The 20,703-nt window shown below is 36.5% G+C and overlaps 2 protein-coding genes across 3 annotated transcripts in view; both read left to right on the forward strand.

Annotated features, from left to right (window-relative positions):
- The first annotated feature begins 239 nt into the window (after window positions 1-239).
- LOC121873436 (toll-interacting protein B-like) lies at window positions 240-12,218 on the forward strand. Of its 2 annotated transcripts, XM_042377049.1 has the most exons (8): window positions 466-550; window positions 1,920-2,031; window positions 2,225-2,368; window positions 3,533-3,681; window positions 5,221-5,338; window positions 5,846-5,932; window positions 6,130-6,303; window positions 7,176-12,218. In XM_042377049.1, the coding sequence occupies exons 2-8, from the start codon at window positions 1,933-1,935 to the stop codon at window positions 7,287-7,289; spliced, it is 885 nt and encodes a 294-aa protein (XP_042232983.1). In that variant the 5' UTR covers window positions 466-550; window positions 1,920-1,932; the 3' UTR covers window positions 7,290-12,218. The 2 variants fall into 2 exon arrangements, with proteins under 2 accessions (XP_042233053.1, XP_042232983.1); XM_042377119.1 differs by lacking the exons at window positions 466-550; window positions 1,920-2,031 and adding an exon at window positions 240-301.
- A 7,181-nt stretch (window positions 12,219-19,399) lies between these two features.
- LOC121873563 (venom phosphodiesterase-like) overlaps window positions 19,400-20,703 on the forward strand; it is a 52,806-nt gene continuing 51,502 nt past the window's right edge. Inside the window, exon 1 of the mRNA XM_042377239.1 lies at window positions 19,400-19,418. The gene's annotated coding sequence lies outside the window, so the exon portion shown is untranslated. The remainder of the gene's footprint in view (window positions 19,419-20,703) is intronic.

A 20,703-nucleotide genomic window follows, 5' to 3' on the forward strand; every position in this document is an offset into this window, starting at 1 on the left:
AAGCCTTATTAGTTTCAAAAGAAATTCCTAACCTCGCCTTAAGAAACCTTAAGAAATGTGGCACACCTAAGTTCAAACATTCAAGTATTGATTTAACTTTATATAATTATTTGTTTGTTGATTGACTCAAAATATTTTTACTGGCTTAAATATCTTAAGAATCAAATATTCTGTATTCTTGATCAACTAAAATAATGTAATAGATTAATAGATCACTTTAAGGCTTCTTGAATGTTGTCTGTTTACACTCAAGATGGCATCGTCGACGGCAGGCGATAAGTGCGAGCAGCGGAGGAAACAGGTATGGCTTGACTCACACACGGTAGAACATATAATGCACGGCAATTTATTAAGAAGTAACAAGCACTTAACCTTGCATTTCAATTTAAAACACAGACGGTACATAAATATCGTGTATAACCACATAATTGTCTTGGGTTACATGTTTGTGTCGTCACTATCAGCGTCACGGGGCTGTGAGTCACTGCCAGGTGTCGCTCATTTAAAGTCGTAGTACAACCTCAGTGTGTCCTACTGTACTTCTCTCAGTGTGTGTGCACGACTATCACTTAATTTGGTGTCATAATGAAGAAAATATATTGTTGGATAATTTGACTTTTATTTTATCGTCTTTTGTCTCTGTCATAACACTTGAGGAAATTATTACCAGTTTGGTGTCTGATAAGATCGTCAAACGACTGTTATGTTACAATCATTTTATGTGTTTTTTGTTATTCATGATGAAAGTAATTGTGAATAAACAACAACAGTTTAATGGTGGCTCCAGGCTGTTTCCTTGTGAGAGGCGAAGCACTTGTATACCAAACTGTCAGTAGGTTGATCAATAAAGAAAGATATGCTGAATGATGTTAAGAAACTCACTACCAATACTTTACTGTTTGTGCACCTGAGCCACTATAGTAGAAACTTGTGTAGAAAAAAGTTGTTCTTCGCCATGATCACCCATCATGGTATTTCTGTGATTTTCTTTGAGAGAATTTGAAGATGACTTCTTTCAATAGGGGAAAATCAAATTGAATAGACATAACCTAACCCAACTATATTTACCGAACTCAAACTTATTCAGAGACGATGAGGTTAGGTTAGGTTTGTTCGGTTCACAACATGAATAAATGGTGATTAGATTTAAGGACAGTCATCCAGGTTATTCAGCCACCTAAGGAGAAATATCTATTGAAGAAAATTTATTTCATACCCCGAAACTTAAAGCCAGTCAGGTGGAGGAATAACGCTTTTCCCATTCAGGTTTTTGTCCCTATGTTTTCCCGTAAATATCACTAACAGATGCCACTGTCACATGCTCACTTTGATAACACCACCTTGTACAGTATGTGACAAATGATAACACCAGTGAGCACCAACAATCTGTCAGCAAACTGTCTCCCATAATTATGAGGTTTTGCTGTCTGTCATATGCCCACGTGAACCTAATCGTAACCTAAAATAATTCTTAATGTCTTTGAAAAATTTGGACAATGATCTTGATGATGATGCATCCTGTGGCTCAGGTAAACAGCTTATTTCTTCTGAAGATTAACCACCCTAATGCTACCAGGGAGATTAGGTTAACATAAGGGTGGTTAAACTTCAGTTGATAAGAACTGGAGGGGGACAAAACATCAGGTTATCGGTTTAAGATAGGTTTGGCCAGTTCAAGTCATCTTTAATTCATCCCTTAGCATCATAGTCTAACAGCAGCCATTGAACTGTCACTGGAGAACTTAACGGATGGCACCTTTTAATTTAGTGTATAAATTTGGGTAACTACAGTATGTGAAAAAGATGAATTACAGAATATTGGAAATGAGGGTCAGATACTGTTTTACATATATGATGCAGTCTGATGTATCTTTGTTGATTTGAAAGTAAACGTTGTTACATTTTCTTATTTTACACAGGACACTTAGGTCAATGTTTTTTCCATTCTTTATCCCAATTCCATTCCCTTGTGATATGTATCGAGGAAGACGATACTATATAGATCATCGTTCGACACCATTAAGAAGTACAGTAAGTATCAACACTGGTTGCACTCTTTCATCATCTCATAAGTGGACTAGTGTTTTATGTCATTTGGACATAAAACATGATTATTGACAATTTATCTTTTTTCTGTCAAAGACTTTAGTCAGGTTTATTTCAACTGTAGGAGTCAGGAAAGTACTGTACATTATCCATAAATTTATGATACCCCATTTTACAGGTGATGTTAGGAACCCTTCCTAATGACTTCCTACGTGTGGCACCAACCCAGATTCAGACGCAGGAGGAGGCTGATCGAGCAGCTGCCATGCGCCTCCAGCACCAGATGTATGCTCAGTCACAGCCAAATGTGGGCAGACTCCAGGTCAGTGATCCTGATTGTCTGGTTTTCTGTGTGAAGTATGACTATACATATATTATTAGTATTATTTTAGGTTGGTACACTGTACTAATGTTAGTATAAGAATCATCTTTTGTATGAGGTCATCACATTTGGCAGGTTATGTGTGATCATTAGTTTGCTGTTACCACAACTGTTCACTTTTTGTCTTTATTTTACTGTCTCTTACAACTTGCCCTGTGCAATGCCCTGTTTGGTTAAAATCTTCCTAAACCTCACTTCATTATCCACTGTATAAGAAGTGTTTCTATATTTATATACAGTTGGGTCTTCATTTACGCGGTCAGTTGAACCCGTGGAGTACCGCGTAAAACGAGAAATGCGTAGATGAAATAACAGAACATATGGGATTAATTGAAATAGAGACTGGGCCGATCCCCAAACTCCACTTTTTCCGACACAATACGTACCTTGTAGTCAAAATAACATCTTAATTTTATGATGGTATGCACACACAATTAATAATTAAGAGAAATATCAATAATATTAGGTTTTTTAACACTTACGTTAGTAGAATAGATGGCTGGGCACATGGGGATGGGAGGTTGGTTCTGAGGCAGATGGCAGATTATTGGTCCTCATCTGTATCACTTGTATTTATTATATCACTATCCACCACAGAGGCTTGCAGGGCCTCTGTCAAACCCCTGAAAGTCCATATCCTCACTATCACTGACTTGGGCCGGCTGTGGTGGGTGGCGGGTGAAGAACTCGGTAATGTTTTGATGACTGGGCGACCTTGTGCGCACCCTGCCCGCACCTTTTCTTCTTTTGCTTAGAGATGAACAAGAAGTGCAAAAATTCTTATTGGAAGGGGGGCTGGATAGTGGGTTAGAGCGGTGCATGACTATGTGTAGAATACTAGAAAGTGGTGGGAAGGGGCTAAAATGACATGTAAAAATACCATCCTCATATCCTTAACTTGCAAAGATAAAGAAAACAAAACCAATGTGAATCTTAAATGTCCCCACTCATTCCCTGGGCTTACTGATCAGTGGGCTTGAGGGGTTTGACTGTAACCTGTTGTATCTGTAACACCAGTAGTCATCTTTCATGTCATTTGAAGCTTGTCTTGCGGGTGTTACCAATTATTCACTGCAATTTTTTTTTTTTTAAATAAACTTTCAGATGACAATTGCCTCTGCAGTTTTGAATAAAAATTATGGGATGACACGAATGGATCCTTACGTTCGAGTGAGGTTGGGTCATTACGTGTACGAAACACAGACAGATGTAAATGGAGCAAAGAATCCTCGCTGGAACAAGACTTTTCAAGTGTGAGTTGCACTTGTGTCACTTTGACATTAAGTTGTAAGTACTGTACATGCAGATATCCAATAGCAGTTGCATGTACGTATGGGTAAATCATGGCTCATTTATTGCTCTCTATTTCTTGCTCTTAAGTTCAACCTTGAACAAATAAAACTGTTTTGAGTTTCAGTATCATATTCTATCCCTGTCAAAGTGTTCAGCTTCCTGTGATCTCACTTGGATATATCCAAATATTTTCTTTTTAACGTGTTATTTTCACTAAACTCAATACTTGGATGCTCTCTCAGCCAAAGTGTACTCTTGGTAGGTATATTAGTGTAAGCTACTGTGTTTTTAAAGAAAGTTACTATAATCTATTTGGCTTCTGACAGCATTATTCTTATTATCCTGGGGTGCTTACCATGTATAAAGATGACCCAGGAAATGTTACAAATCAAGAATTCGCGTAATAATCATAGTTTGTTAGCAAAAGTCAGCTGATGTTTCTTCATCTGTGTTATATACCCGGCCCATTTGGTTATGCTTCTGGTGTTTACGTCCCCTGTCAAGCCTTCACAGTAAAATCAACCATTGTAATGAAATATTCATTGAACTTTTTCTAATTAACCTTTTATAAAACTTTCTTAAAACTGCATCCTCACCATCATTTGTTGGAACATAGATAGAAATTACTGTATTGGAAATTCTTATGGTTTAGTATTAAACGTGACTAGGAGAAATCCAACACTGCCCAATATTCCTTACACAACTCCTCAATGTCTGCTTTACTTACACTTCTCCTGCTATTTGAATATTCCCATCTTCATACACTCAAACTCACCTTGCCTCATTGTAACCTTTTTACCTCTTACAAACATTTGTATGATTCCTTGCTTCATATTATGTCCTCACAGTCAAAGTTACAGTACTATTTTGTGTTTATGCCCACGCTTGCTGAAGCTTTCTGTATTGGAGTTTGATATCGAGTGCTCTGTTTTACTATGACTATATTTGCTAGTTCTTGGCGTCACACTGCCTACAGGTATAGCAGGCAGTGCATTTAGACCTATAGGTTACACTGATGCATATGAACTCCCGAAAATTGTTCACAGTGCCTCCATGTGGTTTTTAGAACAAGAATAGAAATTCAGGGAGACAGGAAATCCAATGGCTCTCCACTTCAAAAGAGTTAGAGATGATTTCTGGGGGTAAAGGTTACTCATACTACTCAGGTCAAAGACTAGCTTAACAATGAGAATAATTTTTCTCCTCTTACAATCTTCTCCCTGCATTATGCTGGGTGATTACATAAGTTCAGTTTTTTCTGATTCTTAAAATCCTGCAGTACTAATCCATTGAAGAGTCATTCCACCATTGACAAGCACACCTGAGAATACTTATACTTATTAATTGCTGAGTGTTAAGTATCCAAGGAGAGAACTCAGTCCTCCACTCTTATTAATTGAACCACCAGCTGAGCTTTTCCCATTAGTAAATGGTTCTTTACTTTTATATAGCAGTTTACAGTTTATATTTGTGAGTCCTGACACTATTTTGAATTTCAGATACCAGCTTCCAAAGGGAATTAACACAGTGCACATAGAAATCTTTGATGAACGAACTCTAACAGATGACGAGCTGATTGCTTGGGTGAACCTTACCATCCCAGAAGCAGTGTTCCAGGTAATATTTTTTCATGTATTAAAGAATACTAGGTAAAAATGTTATAAAAAGAACATTTAAATAAAATTGCCTGTGGAAACATACGTAAAGGCCGTATATGGGTTTCTTGAGGGACATTGCTTCTCTTCATTGCTAGACACCTAACTAGAGTGTCTTTCTCTCCTGCTTCATACTGTATGTTATTGTTGATACTTGATAGACTTCATCCAAAGGCCTACAACCTTACCTTAAGTGTTCAGATGTTATAATTGCATGTAGGAGCTTTATTATTCATAAACTTAGTTTTTTGTACAGATTTCAGGTATTTTGCAGTTTGTTTATCTAAAAGTTAATTTACATATTACCACAAATTTGAGACTTAAAATTGAGAAGACATCGAGGATTAACCCATTTTTTTTTACATTGTGTTCACCACTTTGCCTGAACCTTTACTCATCATGTGAACAAACTTTTAATAGCAAAGCATAGCTACTGACTTATTGTCTTAACATTGCTTATTATTTTCAGAGTGAGGTTGTGGATGAATGGTACAGCTTGACTGGTAAGCTTGGAGATGGTCAGGAAGGCACGATAAATATTGTCATGTCATATGAGGTAAGTATGCATGTTGTTAATACGGTAATAATGAATAGCTTGCTAGACTCATATATTTTCTGAAAATTGGGGAATTGTGCAAAGGTCATATTGAAACCTATCTAATTATCAGGGAAAGGTATACATTTTTGTATTGGATTGATAGTGTTTCAGCGATTGTCATCTCAGTCACCTGTAATTATTATTTTGCATTTCAGACAGGCCCGATCCTACCACAGGATCTAAACATGAGGCCGGTGATAATGATGCCACCTTCCGGCTACACCTACCCAGGCTATGCTTCTGTGCCTGTTTACACCTTACCACCCACCCACCAACCTCCTGTCTCTACTCCCCCACAACCAGTCATATCCGCCGAAGATCTGAAACAGGTACGACTTATTCTTTAACGTATTAGAGAACCATCTTAGCTTTCTCGGTAGCTTTCCCTCCTAGTTTCTGGGAATTAGAAACTGTATATGTTTGACTTTAGGTTTTAATCATTTGTCTTCCTTTAGAGAAGATTGAGTATTGTTCATAAATAACTAAACAGTCAGATGATTAGCTTTTTATTCTTATCTGATAAAGTGAATCAGTATCGTAGATTTTTTTTTGTTTTCTTCTTACTGTAGTTTTCCTTCATTTACTGCACAAAAAGTTAACACTGTACAATTCTTAATACTTTACGAGTCAGAGATCTTATTCTCTGACATGCAGTTGTAGCCCATCTCACTGGAGTAGTAAATGAATATTGTGTAAAAATGTCATACAATGAAACCTCTATTTAACGGACTATATATAGATGGAAGTCCATTACATCAGGGGTCCGTTAGATGTGAGACCCCCCCATCTAATGGCTTATATGGAGAGAGAAGTCCGTTATATGGAGGTTTCACTGTCAGCCCCTATTTAAAGAGATAAATTATGAATGCTTCCCAATGTTTGGTCACACTTGAAAAATATTTAGTAGTAGGTGTTGTGGATATTGATTTAGTTTTTAATTTTAATTATGTTTCATTATCTTGTCTTTAGAAACTGTTCAGAAAAAGGTTGTTTATTTACTTAAGTCCCAAATTGCGAGGATTTACTGTATCTTAAGTGTGTGTGGGGTACCATAGCTTCTATATTGGATAGGAGAGATTGAGAGAGGCCTCACTGATGCCATGACTAGTGGTATTTTATATGTTGATGTCCTCATGGTCTCGCTCTTTCTCTCTCTCTCTTTTTATAATATATATTCAGTAATGATATAATGTTTGGACAGGTTGAAGAGATGTTCCCAGATGTGGATGCTGAAGTAGTCAAGTCGGTGCTGGAGGCATCAGGAGGTAACAAAGAGGCAGCAATCAATTCCCTTCTTCAGATCCAAGATTGCTAAACCCCACTCCCCCTCCCCCTTGAAAGAGGAGCACCACAGATATGGAATCAAACTTTAATTAGCAAAGTATGATTGTATGATTATTTTTTTAAATTTCAAAAGTTTCAGATGTTTAAAAGAATGGGAAATATTTTGTTGTAATTCATGTTTTTTGAGGTTTAACAAAATCATTGAAGTATGATTGTAACTAATTCTTTCCATAAGGCTTTGAATAGTATTATGTAATTTTTATGTCAAATGTAATCATGATGTTGATTGAAAATAATGATATTCAGAGGTGCTGCTATATCGTCTTCATTTAACATTTCTGCTAAGTTGGACTCACAACTTCATTATCACACACTTATATATGAAGTAAAATATTCCTATATTGTGTAATTTTTCCTGTACAAAATGGTAACATTTACTTATTTTGTGCACTGATGCATATGATGACCAATGTTTTATTCTCTCAGGGTATGGAAGTCAACTTTTTCATGGAATTAAAGATAATGTGCTCAAACTAAACATGGGTATAACCTGATACTTAAAAAATTAAGATTAAAGTAAATAAAAGAATGTCAGTGAATGTGTCTACTCATAATATTAGAAGTAGAGTCATTATTATTATTATTATACATGTTTAAGTCCAAAGGTGACATGAAGATAATGATGTGCCCTTAAAGAGAGCATCTGAAATTAAGAGGTGTGTCAGGTGATATTTCCCATATATATTAGTGCTACAGTATCTACATTTAAAACATTCTTGTATCTTTCTCTTGCTTCCTTTCATTGCCATAGCATAGTTGCTGCTTATTTAAATAACAATTGAAGCTGTTAGAACAACAGCAAAGCTCGCCTATTTGACAAATTTTTATCATTATTTATAACCAAAATTTGGAACGAGAAATTAACATTTTGTGAATTTGTGTAATTCACTTAATATTTAACAAAGTTACTCAATATACCATTCAGTATTATTCCCTAAGGCAAACTCAGTGTAACTTGATCCAAAACTTATTTCAAGTTGGGTCCCACTGCAGAAGTAGGTGCTGGGTTGACAGCATAAGCCACCACAAATTCTTGGAATAGGCGAGCGAACAAGTGCCTACACCATTGTTTGGAAGTGAAGCAAGATATGGATATACAGTATTGGTATATTGGAATTCATCTTTTCAAGAACCACAAATGGTTCCCATACTTATATTGGACCAATTCCATTTAAATCTTTTCTGAATATCTTTCTGTAACTGATGTCTCATTCAACCCCTTGAGAGATTAACTAAAGCGTTTTGGCTATTGACTAGGTAGTATACCATCAAGTTAGTGTTAAAGACTGAAGCAACAAGAGACATTTGCGGAAGAATTATGTACACTCGGTAAAAAAGTATCTTTACAATTCTTGTGCGAAACAAAATGACACCACGAATGAAGATTTTTTTTAATAAAGTCCCATGAGGTATTCTGTTATTCACCAATCATAATGCAACAAACTAATTTTATATTTTGAATGAAATAACTAAATTAGGTCAACCTTAATAGGTAGGAAATGTCTTGCAAATACATCTACCAACCGTAATGAAACAACAGGATTGTTCAGTTCCAAATTCATCAGACCCCTCCTGAAAGATACTATTTTTACCGAGTATAGTTTGGCTGTATAGTTTGGCTTCATTACCAGCATATGTGAAGCAGTCACCACTTGCTTGCACATAGAATCATTAAAATGTTGTGGGAAAGTAAGAGAGAGAGAGGAGAAAATGATTGAAAGGTGCATATAGGAGAAACCAAAAAGATATAGCATGGGAAAAAGCATTCTCTGACTGGTACTTGTGGAGTGTGAGACGGTGTGTCATTGATGCTGTGCTGTACACGTGGCCAATTAAAACAAATTTTAATGAGAGAAAGATAACCACTTTCATTCCTCTCACAGTAAAGCTTCTGTGGGTGACTTGAGGGCATGTGATAAACAAGTAACTTAAATTATGAAATAGATTTATTTAGTGAAATGTCCAAGTGATAGGCAAATGAATTGGAGTTGATGTACAGTATATTTAGAATATTTCATCAGAACAGAAAATAATGAATTGGACTACCTGAGTGTATCAATAAATATATTATGTTAAAACACGATAGATGCTTGTTTTGTTATTGTATTTTTTTATTGGCCTCCCTGAATATTTTTTAAATATTATTCATTTAATGCATATAGAATTGATATAAATTTAAAGACAAGTTATATAAGCAATTAGGGATTGTAGTGGAAGTTCTGGCATAACAACAATTTGCTATGATTGTTAAATATAAGATTATAAACGGTCATTGTAGACCTCCTTATTTTCCTTCACTTTTAGTTGTCACAAATCAGTGGATATGAAGAAAGTTTGCCAAGTAAAATGTACTTAAGCATAAAAGTGTTATAGAAAAGAATGTTTTAATGATATTGTGAGTAATCTAACAAATTTATTTAATAATATTTTTTACAGGAATTAGATATAGTTATTACATACCATATTGTATTTGTAATGTCAGTATGTTGCAATAATGATATTAAATATACTATACCATTTAATCAGTAATATTAACTACGTATATTGCGAATTTTCCTTTAAATGCCTATACTTATTCATGATTAATGTGTAATGTTTCTCAGTTTAACAATGCCATCAGTAACTAGACATGCCTCTTAATTTGGCAAATCCAGTGAATGTGTTCAAGGTGATTCACTGTACCAGAATTGGGTGTAATTCATCAGTATGTAAAATATTGGATCTACTGAGATTTGACACTTGATTGACTGACTGCTAGTGTGTGGATGACTGATTCTAGCATTTAGGTGAATGGGAGTTCTTTCATTCTAGTGTTTGGATGGTTTAAGGTGGCTCTGTGCATTTCAATCTCAGTAAAGACTACACAGTTATTTCCAATTCCTGGGATAGAGCTTCATATCTTTATTTTTCTAACTGTTATCACAATCCATTATACCACAATGCAACCAGACTTTAAAGTCTCTGCACAGTTTAAATAGTACAATGAAATGAAGTAGATCACATTATTAAAACCATGAGAACAGTTTGTGCTTTTGGGCTCACAGATTATAAACCCTGGCTTCTTCCTTGGTTTGGGTTAGGTACAGTACCCTCACTTCAGCTGAACAGTCACTGTATTTAAACATTTAATTGATCACCTGAAGAATCTCTACCCCAGCTTATTTCACAAGCAGATTAACCATCCCAACACTATTTAAGGTAGTTAATCTGTTGGTGAAATAAGCTTGGGTGGAGATTCTTCAGATGATCCCATTCAACTTTCAGTGTAGTTAAAGCCAAGAGAATTAAGTCTTGCTATGTGGAGTGTGACATAATTTGTAGTTAACTAATTATTTTTTTAAAGATACATTGTCCAAGGCATAGGGTTGTGAAGAGGATTATGTTTACTGTATTCTTAGTGGTAGAGTTAACGTTAAACATGGTGTGAAGTACAGTAGTAATAAATGGAGTAATACCTGTACATTTAGAATTGCTTTCAGAGAAAATTGATATATAAACCATTAGTAATGACCATAAACTATTTTAAATACTGAACAGAACCAGAATAACAATATGGATCTAGATGGTTATTGAATATGGTTGATATGTATTTAGTATAGGATGAGTAATAAGGATTCTTAATATCGTCTACCAAGGTTAGTAACAACATAATTATTAATGATAATTTATTTGTTTATTTTTTAAAGACTGTCTTAATCATTAATTTTTATATTGTTCAGTCTGTTTGGCTATTTTAAGTGAAAACTGAGGGTGTCATTACCTATGTAACTTGCCCATGCATGCATAAATGTTTACAAATACACATGCACAGAACACAAGAGAAACACTCAAGAAACATACAGTTTTTAGTTTATGCTGTCTTCTACTACTGTATTTATTAAAGTATATTTAAAGTCTCACATATATGGATGGTTACTACAGTATATAAAAGTCATACTAACGGTTGCCAGTATTATCACTTACGATACTTAATCATGTTGCACCTTTCAGAGATTTTTTTTTTATTACTCATACCTCTTGTTTGAATAATATTTCAAACTTTGCATGTACTGTACTTTATAAAAACTAAGAAGAATTAACATTATGGTAATGAATATTTAAATACATTTTAATGCAGCTTTATTCTGTTTTCATGTGTCTTTTAAACACTATGTTAGGTTTAAAAATTTAATTGGTGAATTTGGGTAGTCAGTTTTAAATTTCATATTTATAAACAATTTCATATCTCACTCTAAGGTGGAAACAAGGGGCAGGAAGTTAAGCAATTGTGTCTTTGGCAAATTTGAGTCCAAATTTATTTTATTTCATGTCTTTCTACCGATCTGAGAGATATAGTTGAGGAACCTCGTTTTTACATTTTTTAGGATGCTGGAGACTTCATAATTACAAATGTTACCAAAAACAAAGGCATTCAGTTACTGGGGAAAATGTCATGTAATGTAAGTTTAATTGCACGTGTACTTTCCATGTTTGGTTTCTGAGCTGTAAATGTAGAACTATAATAATGAGATGTGTTCAGTAAAGGGCTTGTTCTACTATATAAAAAAACTATACTCAGCCACTGTGTATTAGCCATAGCCCATGATTTGGTTCTTCAATGTCATATAAATCAGTTAAAAAACAAAGTCACATAACAGCTTTAAATAAAAACTAAAATGTAATACTGCATCTTCTTCCTCAATACAGAATAGCTTCCTCATATCTAGAAGACTATCCTACTGATCATTTTAATAATTATTTATATCATGTGATTTTCAGTGTTATATACCGGGTAATTTCTTATTACTCTTGTATGACAGATTTTGTTCAAATGGACTCTTGGCTTCTCAGTAATGTCACTTGTAAACTTTCCATTATTGGTAAGGGATCTGTATTGGACATCATTAAACAATAAATGGTCTCCTGATATATTTTTTGCCTTTTTTGTCTCCACTTCATAAGAATAGGAAACTCATAGAGACAAGGTAGAGGATTTAAGGGGTATGGTAGCAAAGAAAAGACAAACAAGCAATAGGAATTTTACTCATGATGTGTGATTATTGGCCTTACAGCATTCTTCAGAAGAGTAAATGACAATAAGAACACCCAATAATTAAACCAATCTCCCAATGTCTGCTTGTGTTTCCTATGCTACTACACTCCTATCTGTCCGAATGATAAATATTGCAGAGGATATTCAAATAATGAACTTATCTTATGTTGGGTTGACTCGTTTATATTTCTCGAGTTTAATATATTACAAGATGGTCACAACTCATAGCAAATTTATAATATGAAATAGATGATTTTATGAATTTCCTTCCTACATCCACCTTTTCTGATAAATGGTTCCATTCATAAATACTGTATATTTATACAGCAAAATTGGTCAATGGCCTATTACATACTGGAAGAAAACCACTAATCAATTCAATACTTAAAAAAAACCATTTCATAGTGCATGTAATGGTAGATGAATCATGTAATATTGCATTACTTAATCTTATGAACATCTGATATATAAAGCATTTGTTTGTGAGTGATTTCTTGTAATGTGTGGTTAAAGTTTTGAAGATAGAGCTGAAATTTGGCATGATGATGAGTAGACTGTACCCCTGCCCCCAAAGGTGGAACCCCCTCATTAAAAGCACATTTATTTTCCTGTTTGTTTATAATGCACAGATATGGTTTTTAAGACAGAGATTTGAAGTTTGGTTTGATAATAGTCCAAAGAATGCTCATGAATATTTAATGGGGGGTTGGGTGCGGGGGGTCATACCTAAGAGTAGGTCTCTTGTGTAAGACCATTGTTATCAACAGAGCTGATTTTGGATATGGCTATGTGCATGTGCACTTAATTTGGGCCATGGGTGCAGATAATGCCAGGTATTCCAGCTAGTCATTAATATTATACATTACAAGTATTTCCTCTTTTTATGTAATACCCGAAGGTTAAAAAAAATGAGAAACACAACCTAGACCTATGAATTATTATTACCTGTATTATTATTATTATTATTATAATTATTATTATATTTTCGCCCCCCAGGCCCCAATGTGGGTCAGTGACTTGTGCCCGGATGGGCTAATACACATTAAAAAAAAAAAAAAATCTGAAAACAGAAAAATTCCGAAATCCGAAATGCCTCTGGTCCCAAGGATTTCGGCTAAGGGATTGTCAACCTGTAATAATAAAAAAATATTAAAAGAAAAATAGGACAAGCAAAAACGGCAAACTGTACTGTACATTTAACGTTTTCGATTTTAAAAGAAGGGTTTAAATAGGTGAATGAAATAATAAAATGCCTAAAATACTTTTTATTTTTACAGGGATTAGCCCACCCAGGCACAGGTCACTGACCCACATCGGGGCCTGGGGGGCGAAATAATAATAATAATAATAATAATAATAATAATAATAATAATAATAATAATAATAATAATAATAATAATAATAATAATATTAATAATAATAATAATAATAATAATATTAATAATAATAATAATAATAATAATAATTATAATAATAATAATAATAATAATAATAATAATAATAATAATAATAATAATAGCAATAATAATAAAGAACCACAAAGAAATACAAAATGAAAACAAAAATAAAAAGTGAGGAACAATATACTGTATGTATGTATGTTGTGTTGTCAATAGTAAGAGAAACAATTGAGACCCTGCAATTGTGCGTAAATGAGGCAGAAAGTCAGATCAGCAACCTGGGACTTGGTCACAATTTTCGTGATGCCATATGGCAGCAGGGTCTATCATTAGACAACACATTATGCTTCCAATATCTTCCTAGGCGGTAGTACCTCCCTGTTTGATAGCTGCCTAATACCTACTACCTATAAGTACGCCAATGTTCAGCGCTACCCATGTGCATATTTTTTCTAGGTGAGCCTTAATAGTTAACAAAATCCACTAACCCTGATAATGAATTTTGTTAGCAATTAAGGAAAACCCCCAACAGTGAACAACAAGACTTACTTAAACCTTCTGCATTTCTCAAGAAAGTTTCCTTTAGGCTTGTTAGTTAATTTTTACAAAGTTCTTGTCATGTATGGATTTCGTGTTTTATCATTTTTTTTGGTTTATTGATGATGATGATGAGATAGAGAGAAGAGAGCCGTTTGCGCTGAAGACGGAAGACGGTGTAGGAGGAAGGTAAAGTTAGGAAGTGGTGGTGGAGTCATGAGTTATGAGGTGAAAGAAGATTATTAGGGGTTGAAGAAAAAGTGGTGAAACTGAAATACAGTAGGAGTAGAAAGAATCTGGGCTCAACCAGATCGCTTCATCTTTCCTATTGGTGTTTTATCTTTGTTTTGCTCCCTTGGGTCGTCAGACCTTTGTATTAATATTGGTTTATTTATATAGTGCTGCATATTATTATTATTTTTTTTTTTATACTGCGGTGGAGTTAGTGAGCCCGCCCAAATCCTTGTGTAGCTGAGAGGGTAGTCACATTTTTTTTTTTTACTGCGATGGATGGTGGCACACAGTTTAGTCTTTATGTTGTATATTTACTGATATCTTGCAATGATTTCTTGCATACTGCACAGCTGAGTTCTTACGTCTTGTATGTTTTTGTTTTGTAGTTTGATGATAGAGATAGACTGATCCAAAACTGCCGCCGTGAAATAGATGTCTTGTCAAGTGCTGGTTTTGTTGTTCATCATAAGGACAATGTAAATAACATTGTCAGTAATCAAATAGATTACATTTTAATTCAGAGGAAACAAAATCAGAAATTCAGTATCCCGAACCAAGATCTATTCAGGGTCAGATTGTGGGTCGGATCAAGTTTAGTGAGCCTCTAACCTAGACAAATTAAACGGAAAAACATTGGACAAAATCAAATGGGATTTAGGAAGGCTCAAAACAGGGACAGGGATAGAATAATTATTAGGCAGATGTTAAGAATACGTTACACTAACAGGAAAACAAATGAAAAAGTACTTGGGTTCGCATAAAAAGAAAAATGAAAAACAGGTACTTCGGTCATATAATTAGGGATGAAGGAATAATAAAATAAATATTAATGGGTAAAGTTAGGGCCAGGGGAAGGTAGAGACTAAAGTTAAGAATTTGGTTCCCAGAGAGACAAAATCTTGGAGGATTGGTCGCCAACCCTCAGATATGAGCACAAGTTTATTGTTGATATATAGAAATGATTAAAGTTTTCTGTTTATAGACCCATACTTATACTTGATGTATTTCATAGTAAAGCGTCAATAGTAATATCACTATACTGTACACACATATGACACCTTCGTCCAGTATACTCGGTCTAATGTATAAATTCTAACTCATATACTCTGTGTGTGTGTGTGTATGTGTGCGTTTGCTTGTGTGTGTATGTATGCGTTTGCTTGCGTGTGTGTGTGGTTGGAGTATACGGTACAAGTTTTTTTTTTATTTTTTTATTGGGCACCCCCCTACATCCTTGTGTAAGGTGAAGCGCAGAAGCGTTTACAGCGCCCAACAGGGAAGCATGCTAAGTTCATTCTTGCCTTTATGTCTCACGAGTTAAGGGCGTAGAAGCCTGAAGAGTCAGTGGTTTTATGTCATGAAGTTATTGGAAGCTCCAACAACTTTCCCTGAATACGAATTCGCAACTTTCGATTTACACCAGGTACCTACTTTACTGCTAGGTGAACAGGGACTAATTGGGGGCTAGGAAGTAAGTCCAAACAACTTCCACCGGCCCGGGAATCGAACCCGTGTCATCTCGCTTGCGAGGCAAGAACGGTATCGCATCTACCACCAGTCACCCAAACGGTACAAGTGTTGGCAACTTTGCTGCACAGTTGCACTCCCCAAACGCTACGCACGTCAGTTGGATTCAGAGTGCTCGGGTAACGCGTCCACCTCCCAAACACACACGTGTCTCAAAGTTCCGTTTTCATGAAAATTGTTTTAAAGATCAGGGGTTTTACATAAAAGAGTAACAAGGAGTTTAGTGTGTATATTTTGAAAAGGGGAAGCAAAAGTATTTAATTAATATTTCTTGACAGGTGCAGGCAGACTCGTAGACTGATTTATTGCGCACCACACTCCACTACCACCACTACACTTCACTACCACCACCACACTCCACTACCACCACCACACTTCACTACCACCACCACACTTCACTACCACCATACCTCTCCACCACTACACCACCACCACCATACTCCACCACCACCACCACATTTTACTACACTCCACTACCACCACCACACTCCACTACCACCATACTCTACTACCACCACACTCTACCACACTCCACTATCACCACCACGCTCCACTACCACCACCACCAAACTCCACTACCACTCCACCACCACACTCCACCACCACCACACTCTACCACATTCCACTACCACCACCACACTCCACTATCACTACCACACTCCACTATCACTACCACACTCCACTACCACCATACTCCACCACCACCACACTCCACTACCATCATCATACCTCTCCATCACGACACCACCACAGCACTCCACCACCACCACACTCCAATACCACAATTCTCCACTACCACCATACTCCCCTACCACAATACTCCCCTACCACAATACTCCAATACCACCATACCACTACACCACCACCACACTACAGTCCATACTCCTCCATCACTATACCACACTACACCACCACCACAACACTCCATCACCACCTCACTCCTCCATTACCACCACCATACTACACTCCTCCACCACCACACTCCACCACCACCACACTTGACAAAAAAAAAACAACGCGAGTAACAATTTCCTCCATCAGCCCGAGGTCCGGGGAGCGGGGGGAGTGATGCCGCAGTAGTAATCCTGGAAGGCAATCGTGCTGGGCTGCCACAAAATCCCGAGTTCACAACTTCACATCCTTGGTGGATGGTCTCCGGTGTGTGTGTGTCAGTCAGTCCTCCGCCTCGCCTGGTTCACCGATACTGTGATACCCGATCATTCCATAAGTGTTAAATATCTATGAATTTATCAGACCCTTGTTAATTCTGCAAAGTGTATGAGAATAACATTACACATCATCAGTGCAATTGTCAGAGTAACAAAAAATCTCTCCGAAGTACCAGACTTGAGGATAATGCAATCCATTTCGATCTATAAAATGTGTAAAAAAAATTACTTGTACGAGTAAAAACACGAGGGATTCATTTATTGATGGTGGAGTGTCCAGTGAAGAGATATATGCAGTATTTCAGTGTTCAAGGACAACCACGTAATATCGCTTGTTTTTACTTTTTTTTTGGAGGGGTGTGGGTGAAGGTAGAGACACAACTCTCCACCCACTGGTATAGGATGGAAACGCAACATGTTGACAGGAAGATGGGAAGGTGCTCCACCGCCTCCTGCACCAGATGCATCCCCATCTTCTTCTCTTCCCTCAGTCGTGAGTATTAATTATAATTCATTGTTAATTTATCATTTCACCACATGTCAGCTTACTAGCCGTTTGGGCGGCTGATCTGTTATTTGTTCCGACCTTTATTGTCCAGTGTTAGTGCAGGAGGAAACCAGAGTACAGTGCCTGGAGAAAACCTGTGATATTTGGTAGTCATAGATACACCCTTCTCACGCGTGTCTCGGGCCAGGACTCGAACCTATGATAGTGTGAGAGATACGCACGCTACCGCTGTACCACCAACACCTTAAGTAAGCTGGGGGGCTAATATTCAGGTGATCTATTGTGGGCTTATGACAACAGTAAGGTTTGGTAGATTCAGACACGAGTAAAAAAATGCAGTATGTATATTGGCTCCCATTTACACCCAATCATCATCACTCATGTATACCTTTCCAAGCTATATACGAGGTCTAGTGGATATAGCACTCGCCTCCTGTTGCAGGGGTCGGTAGTTCGATACCGGGTGCTTCCAGTTCACCCAGTTATAAACAGATACTATACCTAAGTTTACAACTTGGGGAAGTGAAGGCGGTCGAGTGCAGTACTGTACCAGCCCTGCTGTCTCCTAGTGTACAATGAAAAACAAAAGTCGTGCCGTGAAATTTGGTGAAAACATGTGCCTAAGGGCTAAACTGTTGGTCGGCTCTGCCTTGTGGTAGGGGGCTCTCAAGATGTTTCACGAGTTATATTTAATCTTCGGACAAAACCGTGACGCGACTTTTGTCTTTGATTGTACAGTCGGGGACAAAAGTTGGCCCCCGTGGTGAAAGGGAGTTACGGGAATGAGTCTCCGTACTAACTTACCCTGACTGTGTCATCTCATTTGGGATCGATGCCGCTTCATTTTGGGTGGGAGCGAACTTTTGACCCCGACTGTACAGTGCAGTGTACTGTATACACATTGTCCCTAATGGGCATTCATGCCTATGTGACCCACCTACAATGTAATTGTTTTTATTATTTGGTAACTCGTTCCACTCATCTGCAAATCTATCCCTCCAGGATTCTAATACAATACGAGAGTTTTGTGACTCACTGAACAATTTTTAAAGTTTACTAAGTTCTTCCTTTAGTTGCTTCAGGACTCGAACAAACATCTCATCGCCTTTCTTTTTTTTTATCCATTTGCTTACTAGCTTTTATTTATTCTATCTCTTTAGTTACTTAGGGAACATCTAAATCTTCTAAAGCGAGAACTGATAGAAAACATTTATATAAACAAAACATCGTTCATATCTTCTACATTATCAGTGAGATCTTCAGATACATCAATAAATAATAATCACTAAAATTCCTGTAACCTATTCAATGTAAAAAATAGGTCGAGTTGGTTTTCAGTTATTTATTATGTTCGATGGATATCCTGTATGTTTCAGAAATCGCTCTTTCTTGCAATATTAAAAAAATGTATTGATCATTAGTAGGATAGTCTGTTGAGGAGAGTATGTAAAGTTTAAGTTAAAGTTGTGAGGACGTAATCGGTTCGCCAGGGCGTCAGTCAGCCAATACAGTATGTTAAGGCGGGGTGAGGGCGTGAAGCAAGAGTCTCACGATAAACAACTGGGTACAGTAGGTGTACTGTGTGGTGAGGTCTGGGCGTCTGGCACGACCCTTCAAGATAGTTCACTCTTCTGAAACGGCCTGACTTGTTAGGGGGTGGCAAAGAGAAGAAGGTACTTAAACACGTATCAAGGTTAGTAACATCGCTACCCACACCCTATAATACTTGAAATAATAATGAGGGTTTTTAATTTACGAAGTAGTCATTTTGCTGGCACGTGTATAGTTCTTGAAAAATGATTACTACATCTCAACCTGTTTATATTTATTCCTTGTAGACAAAAACATAAGCATGAACTGTACAGAAGCCAGATCAAAGGGCATAAGATTGAGCACGTACGCTGTTTACACATTTAAGATATTAATTCTGGCCTGAAGCCGAATCTCTTCGTACGATTGTGCCGTTTTTAAATTTTATGTGATAACAAAAAGGCTTAGGAATACAAACCACTAATAACAATGGTTGTCCAGTGCTGAGGAAATGTCAGAGTTAAGGCGGTGCTGAAAGAAAACCGGCTTAAAACACAACCTGGAAGTTAACTGAATCATTTTATTTTACTACAGTAACTAACCACCGTATTGTTTATTGTTAATATTAGCAGCAAATAACATAACTATTGGCTCTTAATTCAAATTGTTAATTGTTTAGTACGAATGAAAGTACAAATACTGTATACAGATCCTCAGTGGAGAATTAATTGTGGAGGAAAGTTAACTTTTGAATCCCTGAGGATTAAGCGTTGAACCATGAGAGAAGATTAACGAAACAGGATATGAAGGTAAAACTGTATTATTCTGTTGGGATTTGTGTCAAAACCTTGCTCTAGATACTTCGTGGGTCATATACTGCCATTAGTCCAAGGCGTTTACAAAACTAGACAGTCTTTCGTCAGGTCAGAAATGTCATCACTGTTTCAAGGAAAACTAGGTAGTGGGGAAATATGGCATTATAAGATCAATTAACTTTTTCTCCGTGCTGTTTTATTCTACTACTAATTAGCTACACCCAATAGTTTTGTACATGACTGTCAGATTGACTTTGTCACTATCGGAAGAAAACAATTGTTTGTGATGACGGAGAAAAGTTTATTTGTGTGATAGGCTACCAGATCAATTAAATGCTGTACTACTTTTTTTGTAAATTTAATTATATTCTGCTTAACTGAACTTAGTTATTGATATTTTTTTCCGTGTACTAATGAAGAAAAGTATTGCGTGTGCTAAAAACGTACAGGTGGAAGATGGGTTGAGACAGGTGACGGAATCGGAAATACGGAGAAAATTCGACAGCACAGCCCAAGTACAATTTACTTCGGCTCGTTGGGATTGCTGTGTCGTGCGAAGGGTTAAATACATACAGTAATTCATCTCCCTCCTGGCCACTTAAAGTACTTCAGCTTCTAGTTTGACTCAAGTTA

Source organism: Homarus americanus, unplaced genomic scaffold, assembly GCF_018991925.1.
Source record: "Homarus americanus isolate GMGI-L3 unplaced genomic scaffold, GMGI_Hamer_2.0 scaffold51859, whole genome shotgun sequence".
Taxonomy (NCBI): Eukaryota; Metazoa; Arthropoda; class Malacostraca; order Decapoda; family Nephropidae; genus Homarus; species Homarus americanus.

Coding starts and splice junctions, on each gene's coding strand:
- LOC121873436 (XM_042377049.1), top strand. CDS start 1,933: ATGTTTTTTCCATTCTTTATCCCAATTCCATTCCCTTGTGATATGTAT. Junction 2,369..3,532: donor CAAATGTGGGCAGACTCCAG/GTCAGTGATCCT, acceptor ATAAACTTTCAG/ATGACAATTGCCTCTGCAGT. Junction 3,682..5,220: donor TGGAACAAGACTTTTCAAGT/GTGAGTTGCACT, acceptor TTTGAATTTCAG/ATACCAGCTTCCAAAGGGAA.